The 9,688-nt window shown below is 50.0% G+C and overlaps 1 protein-coding gene across 1 annotated transcript; it reads right to left on the bottom strand.

Annotated features, from left to right (window-relative positions):
• Positions 1-332: 332 nt before the first annotated feature.
• Positions 333-1,031, bottom strand: LOC142473874 (histone H1.4-like). Its single transcript, XM_075580816.1, has one exon. It carries the CDS (start codon positions 1,010-1,012, stop codon positions 371-373), a length of 642 nt encoding a protein of 213 aa, XP_075436931.1. The 5' UTR covers positions 1,013-1,031; the 3' UTR covers positions 333-370.
• Between the last annotated feature and the right edge of the window lie 8,657 nt (positions 1,032-9,688).

Below are 9,688 nucleotides of genomic sequence, written 5' to 3'. Positions count from 1 at the left end.
CACATGTATTTTATAACATGGTGATAAATAAGTTTTTCTGATGTCAACTACACTATTTTTGTTTTCTATACACCGTGTATGTGAACATTGTTTATGTAGACACAAACAAAACCATATCACCTAATATGTCAGTTTGTCTGAGAAACATTTATTCGTGCAATAGGTTAGGGACTACAAACTTACACATGCACCTTACAGTGCTCGCAGTATCAATGCATATACACTTATGCTCTGGCAGTGTAACACAAACCCCTGCATGGGACAAGTTGGAGAAACATTCCCAGTTACACATTATGTGCACAGCTCTCTGTGGGGTTGTGGTGGCTCTTAAAAGAGCCTTTGTGTTTGTAAGAGGCTGAAGTTCTCGGTCTCACTTCTTAGGAGCTGCCGCCCTCTTGGGCTTTGCTGCCTTGGCCTTAGCTGGACTCTTAGCAGCTTTTGGCTTCGCAGCCTTTTTAGCCGCCGGGCTCTTCACAGCCTTCCTGGGCTTGGCAGCTTTAGACTTCTTCAGGCTTTTTGCTGGCTTCTTGGCGGCCGCCGGTTTCTTGACCTTTTTGGGGCTTTTCTTCACTCCCGCCGGAGCCTTTTTGGGTTTCTTGGGGGACTTGGCGGGTTTCTTTGCCACTGGCTTCTTGGGTTTCCCCACATCCTTTTTCTTGGCCGCCTTCTCCTTGCTCTCCAGCTGCTTCTTATTCAGCTTGAACGATCCGGAGGCTCCGCTCCCTTTCAGCTGGATCAGGGTTTCCTTGCTCACCAAGCCCTTGAGAGCCAGCTTCAGGCGGCTGTTATTCTTCTCCACATCGTAGCCTCCTGCAGCCAGAGCCTTCTTCAGAGCGGACAGGGAGACCCCGCTGCGCTCCTTAGAGGCGGACACAGCTCTCACTATCAGATCGGACACGCTGGGACCGGACTTTGCTGGGCGGCTTTTCGAGGCTCCGGCCGCTTTTTTCGGCTGCTTCTTCTTGGCGGCGCTTTCAGCTGCAGGAGGAGGAGCAGGAGCGGTCTCGGCCATTGCAGCTGCAGGTAAAATCCCCCAACACACTGACAGAAAGTTATACTGGGGGCGGGGACCTGCCGGGACTTATATAGAGAGCCTGCTGCTCTGTGATTGGTTAGTTATCGGAGTGAGCTTCTTTCTCATTGGGTATAATCACTAAGCCCCGCCCCTGACTCTCATCCTCCCGGATCACAAACACTGCTCTGACTTTGTGTTTCTGAGGCTGCAAGAAAAGGGCATTTTATCCCCTAATTATTACTCACATCCCCCCTTCTTGCATGCAATTTATAAGGAATTATATTCTCTTCACTGCTGTATCATTTTTCTGCTGGGAAAGTACAAACACAATTAGGAATAATGGGTGAAAGTTCGGCTCTGTAGCCCGGGATTTGCCAGATTTCATTCATATCTGTCTATTTCTGTCACTTTTACTTTGCTCAGACTAAATGTGCAACCTCCATCCTCATACAGTGACACTAAGGACATATTATTCTACAGTATCAGTTTAAAATAATGTGCATATAAATATATAAACATGGTCTGGGGATTCACTATATATGTACAAGTAGCACAATAATTCCTGAGCAGCGTACATTGCTATTTCATGTTGTTCCATTTCCCCGGTACTAAGCTCTGTATTATTCCATTGTCAGTTATGAATATTGGTTATTAAATGGGAGATTCGAAAAGTTTTGTATTCCATCTGTTCTGCAAATGAATAGTTTATAATGATATGTATGTAACATTATGTTTTCTAAAAACAATCATAGAAGTAACATACACATCATGTGAATGACAGTAAATATATTTTAATAATGTAATAACCAAACAACTATTTTGTTTAAGCTTTATAATACAATTGGGAAGTGTTAAAAATATGTTTATTTGTGGGTTACAAAAAAATGTGTATGTGATATTAATGGAAGATTAGGTTATTAATCACCCTGTGTGTTACATAACTATGTAATGTCACTATTAGCACTATGTATAGGAACTGACATGTTTTGTGACCATTGTCACCAGAGACCAGAACTTTTAACATCTTTACAATAGGATCACTATCACCAGAAAATAATAATAATAATAATAAAAATAATAGTACGTTCTTGTATAGCGCTGCTAGTTTTATGTAGCACTTTACAGGGACATTTTGCAGACACAGTCCCTGCCCCGTGGAGCTTACAATCTATTTTGTTGGAGCCAGAGACACAGGGAGATAAAATGACTTGCCCAAGGTCACTAGGAGTTGACACTAGGAGTTGAACCAGGCTTCAAACTCACTCTCACTGCCAGTGTGTTTTACTCAGTGTTTACTCACTGAGCCACTCCTTCTCCCGAATGACACACTAGTTGAATAAACAAAAGTTTATTCTGGCAAGCCAGAAAACACACAACATACATGTGACGGTTGGGGTAGCCAGCCTCACATAATAAGGTAAAGCCTGGCTTCTCTCAGCTGTGTCTCCGTAAAACTCCCACTTGCTCCGCTGACCGGGCTTCTCTGGCGCTTCTCAGCTGAGATCAGTGCTTGTGTATGCTCTTTAACACAAAGCACTTTTTAAAAGCCTGCCAGCGCGTCTCCGATCGCCTCCATAGGTTGTCTGGTTCCCTACACCGGCCTCACTCCTTACATAGCCCCTGCTGGATATCCTTAACATGGAGCAGGGGCCCTTGACCAATCACAACATGTATTGTGACATTGCCGCCAAACACAGGATGAGCGCTCGCCCTGCTGCACAAATGGGGGAAGGGGATCAGCTTAAGGGCTCAAGACCAACCCTGCAATAGGTCCCCCCGGTCAGCCCCAAATATCCCGCTGGGAAGGCGCCACCAGGTCTGCGGGAAACAATTGGCTCTAGCCCAGTGAAAGCCGGACCCCGGACCTTATTTCTAGCCCTTTCCTGCTCACCATTTTTTTTCACCATGAGCCTTAATGGTCCCCAGGCCTGAGCCTGGGGTGGGCATGCTTTCCCCCGATGGGGAACAATGACAGCCCTTGTGCTTTCTTCTCCTCCCAGCACAAGACTGACTAAATGTGATACTGTGAGGATTCGCTGTTCTGCTGCTCCTGCCCCTTTAACCCTCACTTGCCCATTGGACTACCATAACACTCAAGAGTGGCAAACTGGGGTGGAACTTACGCACGGTGCGCGGGTTCTGTGCAGTCCCCTTCGGTCTCTGGGCATGGAGCGCGTTCTTGCTCCTCCTGTCTTGATGCGCAGCGCGCATGCATGGTACACGGTCTTCCCTGTGGTCTGCGGTCTCCGCCCCTCTGACCCGCCCCCGTCCTGGCATCACCCCTATGCAGCGCGGTTACGCCCCTCACTCCGCCTCTACCTCAGCGGGTCCTGCCTCTGGTACCCGGCCCTGTCCTGATATCACTGTTATGCGGCGCAGTTGCGCCCCTCCTCTATCTCCATGGGTCTCGCCTCTGGTTTCCGCCCTCATGGCGGTGCCGGTGTCGTGGCGCACAATGACAGCGCGTGACCAGGTCACCTACGGGTTTTGCGGGGGGCATGCACAAATTCTGACGCGGTAGCTATTGGCTGTGTAATAGGACACACCTGCATGATCCAGCAGCCTATCCTGTCTGCATGTCTGCTTCCTGGTTGCCTCCCATTAGTGGGAGGTCCTATAAATATGCTCTCAGAGCTCCCAGTCATTGCCGAGCATAACCTCTGTTTGTGTGACGCTGCACTCATCACCTAGTTCCTGTCTGCCTGAACCCTGCTGCCTGACCCTGCATGGATACTACTCTGTGATGCTCTCCTGCACTGACCTTGGCTTTGGCAACGACTACTCTGTGATGCTCTCCTGCACTGACCCTGGATTTGGAACCACGGCGACGCTACTCTCTCCTGCACTGACCCTTGCTTGGCTCCACGACTACTCTACGCTCTACCACCCTGACCCTGGCTACGTACCCCAACAATCCGCTGCTCTATACTCCAAGATTCACAAGTACCTCACTTACCCTGTCTTCTGTTACCCTGATCCGGCCTGTACGACTGTCCTATACTCTAGATGTGCCCTCGTGGTTGTGGTTGGCGTTCTATACAAATCCCTACCTCAGCCCCACGGTCACGCCTCGTTTGTAGTGAGCTACGGATTACAGATACTCCCACTTGGAAGTCTCTGCAAGGGGCGGGCTCATGGATTGTACCCATCTTGGATAGGCTTACACAGGCCATGAGATTAACCTGTTAGTGCTCTGAACATAATAGGGACTTACATAATAGATACACTATGTGGGAAAGAGAGGTATTATGGGACATACCCTGTTACACTGGATAGGGGTAGTTTGGGCAGTTAACACGCAGGTGGCCCAGCCAGTTACACAAGGAGCACTGGCCCTCGTGGGCAACCTCCATCGGCTCTACTTCAACACCCTGGGTTTTTGACTTCTTCCCCCCTGGTTTGGTGGCCTGGGGAGGGTCAGCTACCTTAAGTCTTTTGACCGCCAGCACTGGAGTAAGGGAAAGGAAACGCTATTCCAACTGTGGCCGTGTGGCCACTGTCACGATGGACGGAACGTATCAACAATTTTATATTTTAGGGAAATAGATTGAGCACACAAGTTGAGCAAAATAAACTGACATTTATTTCCTTAATAGACAGACACACGACAACCTTAGAATATACTTGACAAAACACTTACTGAGGAAGAGAATGGGATAGAATTTCCAGAAGTAAAACAAAGCACCAGAATATTGTCTTTTAAAATGCTGTCCTTTTGCAAGGGGCGTAAATTGCCAGCCCGATAAGTCTGTGAATATTGCAAAGTTCTTTCTGGTCCATTGGGGTTCGTTAGATAACCCCCAGCACTAACGGAATCCTGAAGAAGAGTTATGTCCTTGGTTCTGATGTAATTAACTTGTTGCGTTAGGGAATCGTTGCTGCTGCTCTTATCCGCTTGTAGAAGCAAAGTGGAAATTTGTTCACATTGTAAAAGAGAGACGAAAGACAACGAGGATAGCTTAGGGAGCATGTATATAGGGTCGGCTAGCATATCTATAACATACCCGCCCAATTCCCTTCGTGGGAACCTCCATCCCACCAATCTCCATCTTGCCCCCAGTTTGCAGAGTGGGCACTACAGGGATTTCCAGTTGATACAGCGCCTGTGCAACTCTGACACCTGGGCTGCTTACCATATGAGTGCTCCCCTTTTTACCTGGCTTCTCCCAGGCTAGGAGTTGGACCCAAGGTGTGAACTAGCCCAGATGACTAACAGGATCTCCTGGTCAGCGAGCATCCCGTCTAATTCACACTTTGTGGCTCTGGGGCTTTCATCTGCAACACTTCCCTAGATCCATAGGCATGGCCCTAACAGGGAGTCTCTGAAGTTTGCAGAAGGAAGTGCCAACAGCTCATCGGTGTAAAACATGTGGTTACTGGTTGCATTGCAAAGGCAAGTAGAAAAAGCCTCATCCTGCCTGTACATTTAAAACTGCAGCCAGAAAGGCACTTTATCAAAAATATATGTTCTATTTGTCCTAAAGTCATCACTGGAGTTATCGGCATTCGGCCGTGCCTGGGATGTCTGCCAGCAAGTAGGCAAGCCAGGTGACAGTGCGAAGGCTCCCCTTAGACCACCACCGGGGCTAGGTAAGCCCTTTCAGCACAAGGCTGTTCAGTGGGACGGCGGCATTCACTTTCTGTAGCCCATCGCTGGGAGTTCTGGAGAGCCGGATCCTGCCTGATGTCCTTGGAGAAGCAAGGCAGGGAAGCTCAGTGTAGCAGGCGGGACGCTGATGTGGTAGTGGTTGTGGCCACTATTTGTGGGGCTAAGCACCCGGAGACCGAGACCCTGAAGACTATCTCAGAGGCGGACCTCAACCCTCCAGGGCTTTCCCCAGTTGCCATTCCTACTATGGCGTATAATTGTGAGGCTCTGTTTGCCATGTTGGGTCAAGGCGCAATGGCAGACCATCACCTACAGTTAACCTAAATGCTGAGAGACCTTGTCAGACCTTCTCCTGCCCTATCCCAGACCCCAAAATGAGGCCCCAGTACCTCCCTGGGGTCTGATAATTTATAAATAACATACCTCCACACACACCACATTTTTCAACATTGTGTCCAGTATTTTTGGACAAGACACTTGGCAACCCTAGTGCTGGCAAGCCAAGTACTTCCAGAAGCTGACTCTACATGAGACACTAGCCGAGGTTGTGTCAGCCATGAGCCAGAGGGGCTGAACGAGAGATTGACCGAGACATTGCCGGTGAAACTGTCTCCATGAGAGCAACCTTGCTGGCTTAGGAATGTGCCACACAGGTGCTTTGACTTCTGGCCGCCAAGATGACGGACGACGGTGTGCTCCCGAGTACACAGCAAGAAAAGTGGGTACTGACCCCTGCTACTATGCCAGTTAGGAGAGCACCCCAAATTGTTGACTCTCTGCAAGTCACCAAGCCATGTGGGTCAGCCGGGTGCCGAAGATGCTGTAGCAAAGACGGAAGAGGATGCCCATGAGGGCCAGTGCTCCCGGGGAGACCAGTTAAACCATCTGCGGATGAGTACCCCAACACATCCCAATCAAGTATCCCCAATCTGGGGCAAAGTCCCCAAACAACAGGGCTTACCGACTATGAGAGGCTATCCCCAGCAAAGGAACCACAAGCAGTCGTGCGGTTCCAGCGGAGGACCCAGTCAGCGATCCCTACGGCTGTGTGCAGCCATCAGGCTGGAGGACTATGCAGTCCATAGAAGAACAGTTTTACGTCCAGGGGTCCCAGGTAATCGGCAGGCGTTTGGACTGGGGGACCCCAACACTACAGCACCTCTTGAGCAACCTGATATGGTTAGTCCAGAGCATCCAATCCCAGGAACGGGGATGCGGGTGGAGCTGCCAGAGGATGCTATTTTACTGCTTTCACAGGGTGCAAATGTTGGGTAGTTACCCTGGCGGAGGTGCCTTTGGCGCTGCTGCCAGACACAGTGTTTCTTGTTCCCCAGCTTTTGGTGCCAAAGAGTGTCATGATCTGTGAAGAGACAAGGCAGGTAAGACCAGACAAAGCCCAACCAAGCAAAACCTGTGTCCCTAATTACTTGAATACCAACCCCCCCCCCACCTTTTTCAAATCCTCTGACAGTGTGACGGAGGGTGAACGGCCAGAGCTCAGTGAGTGGTCCCCCAATATGGAGGGCATGAGACCTCAGTTGGCTGAGTCTGTCTGTTCAGTCCCCCAAAACATATGTGTTTTTTGTACTGGGCCAGCTATGGGCAGAGAGGGGCCAGCTATTGTGTCACTGGGTGGGTAGGAAACAGAGTTTATAGGGAGCTAAGGAGATCCTGCTTATGGGGCATTAAGGGGTTGCTCACACCAGAGCCTGTCTAGTGCAAATGTTCTGTGGGTTGAAGGCATCCCAGGAGGCATCAGCGTTTGACCGTGCCCGGCAAACCTGCCGGCCAGAAGGCATGGCCAGGGGACAGTGTGAGAGCTCCCAGGAGAATGCCACCGGGACTAGGTGAGCATTTCCAGTGAGAGGCTGGGAGTGGATCGGCGGCATTTGTAGTATATAACCCTCCAAAGGGAGATTGAGAGAGCCAGGCTCTGCCCAACGCCATGGCAGTAGCAATGGGAGAAGGCTTAGTGGAGCAGGGTGATACAGATCTGAAGCTTGCAGCTTCCCAGTGGGAGTGGAAGCAAAGCACGGCTGACTACCCCAATACCGTGTGCAATGGCCACCTCTGCCAGGCTTATTGTGCCCAATGTATAGGTTTTTTTCTTTGTGTAACCCTTCCAGAAAAGAGCTAATCACTGATGTCTGGAAGTGGAAAACAGTATAAAGTGGGGATAGGGATGTGGTAACTACACATCAACACACACATTTTATCATGCCGTGATGGTCTTCACCTACTGCTGACAGTCTTTACTTCAATCCTCTGCAGATGTGGGACCTGTCCTGTCAAGGCCACCCGCTTCATCGTCCGCTGACCTGGGACCTCTCCTGAAACCTGGTAAGTGAGAAGTAATGTTCCTTGATTGTAAGTGTCAAATCTATGGTGTGTCTTACAATCACTGGCAGCTTACACAAGAGGAAATACGGTAATACAAATAACACATATAGTCCAGGTCCCCTCTGGACTTCCCCTTTGGTACCCGGCCCCCTTGGTTCCCCATATTAAGAGATACACCATTGCTTATAGTTTATGTTGTTGTTTCTTCTTTATTTATTGTAAGGTCCGGGGGAACACCTCTCTCTAAAGGGGCTCCCCCCGTGACTTTTCTCACCCCCGCTCCAGCTCTGCCTTCTCGCCGCTGCGGGCGGGATCTCCCTTCTCCTCCGCTTCCCGCGGCGGCTTCTGATCTCGCGCATACGCACGCACGGCAGAGGACTTTTATGTCCTCCCTCAGGGGGAGTGCCCACCCCCAGCTGAGGCCGCGCACGCCTCTCCCGCGCGGCGCACATGCCTGATGTGCGTGCACCGCTCACAAGCTGCACATCTAGCACAGCTGTGGTGAGTTTCTCCCTACCAATCCCTATCTTTCCTGGGACCGCTCCCTCGTTACTCCCCCTCTCCCTATTGGTCCTTCCTCCTACTTATACCTTGCTCAGCCATTCATTCTTTGGCTGAGCATAGCTTTGTATGACCTGTGTTAACCACGATCGTGCCTGCCTCAGTTCCTGTCTCTTTGTCTCCTTAGTGATCCCTTGCGTACTGAACCGGCCTGGCTGTGGATCCGCTCTGGTCTTCTACCCTTGGTTTGTATCCTGACCTCCTGGACTCCCCGACCCCTTCACCTCGGTTTGCGGATTCCGACCTACCTCCCGGCTCTGGACCCCAGGCTCTCGGTACCACCTATCTTCTGGAACCTCCCTTCTCGTCTGGCGAGTATCTTACTTTATCTTATACTCCCAGACGGTTCCAGACGCCTATTTTCCACTTTCCAGGTGTGTGTCCGTAGCTGTGGGTGCAGTTTGTTACCCATCTCACCTCAGTTTCTGGGTCCCTCCTTGTCCGTGGTGAGCTCAGCGTAACATTATGCTCAGCCCCACAGACATGGACCCCGAAGAGGTTGAGCAACCAAGCCCCATGCAGCGACTTCTCCAGCTAGAGGCGCAGCTTGCCTCCATGACACAGGAGCTCTCTAGACTCTCCTCATTGCAGCCTTCCCCAGGCTCCTCTGCCATGGCAACTGTGGCGTTTCCCTCCCCGGTTCTTCCCGTGGCTGTGAATCCTCATCTCCCGGCTCCCAACCGCTATGCAGGGGATCCCCACAAGTGAAGAGGGTTTCTTAATCAGTGCGAGATGCAATTTGAATTATCTCCTTTGCGCTTCCCCACTGCTCGTTCAAAGGTGACCTATAATATGTCTCTCTTGAACGGAAAGGCCCTAGCCTGGGCATCCCCCATCTGGGAGCGGGAGCCTACCATGACGCATGACTATTCTCGCTTTCTTCGAGAATTCAGGCAAGTATTCGATACGCCTGGTCGTCAAATTACGGCAGATTCTTCTCTCTTCCATATTTCGCTACACGCAAAGAAAACCCGCACAGCTAGTGTTAGACCACAGTGAGGTGCTGACTGGATGGAGACGTGATTATATCATATGAAAGAAAAAGGACCCAGTCTTTCAGCACTCAGTCACAAGGATTGTAATGTTGTAAATATAAAAATATGCTTTATTTATAACCATGAGTAAAAAATAGGGTGTTAAAACGTAATTAAATAGTATTAAAC

Source organism: Ascaphus truei, assembly GCF_040206685.1.
Source record: "Ascaphus truei isolate aAscTru1 chromosome 12 unlocalized genomic scaffold, aAscTru1.hap1 SUPER_12_unloc_8, whole genome shotgun sequence".
Lineage (NCBI taxonomy): Eukaryota > Metazoa > Chordata > Amphibia > Anura > Ascaphidae > Ascaphus > Ascaphus truei.
Note: the sequence above shows the minus strand (reverse complement) of the source record. Positions and strands in the feature narration are given on the sequence as shown.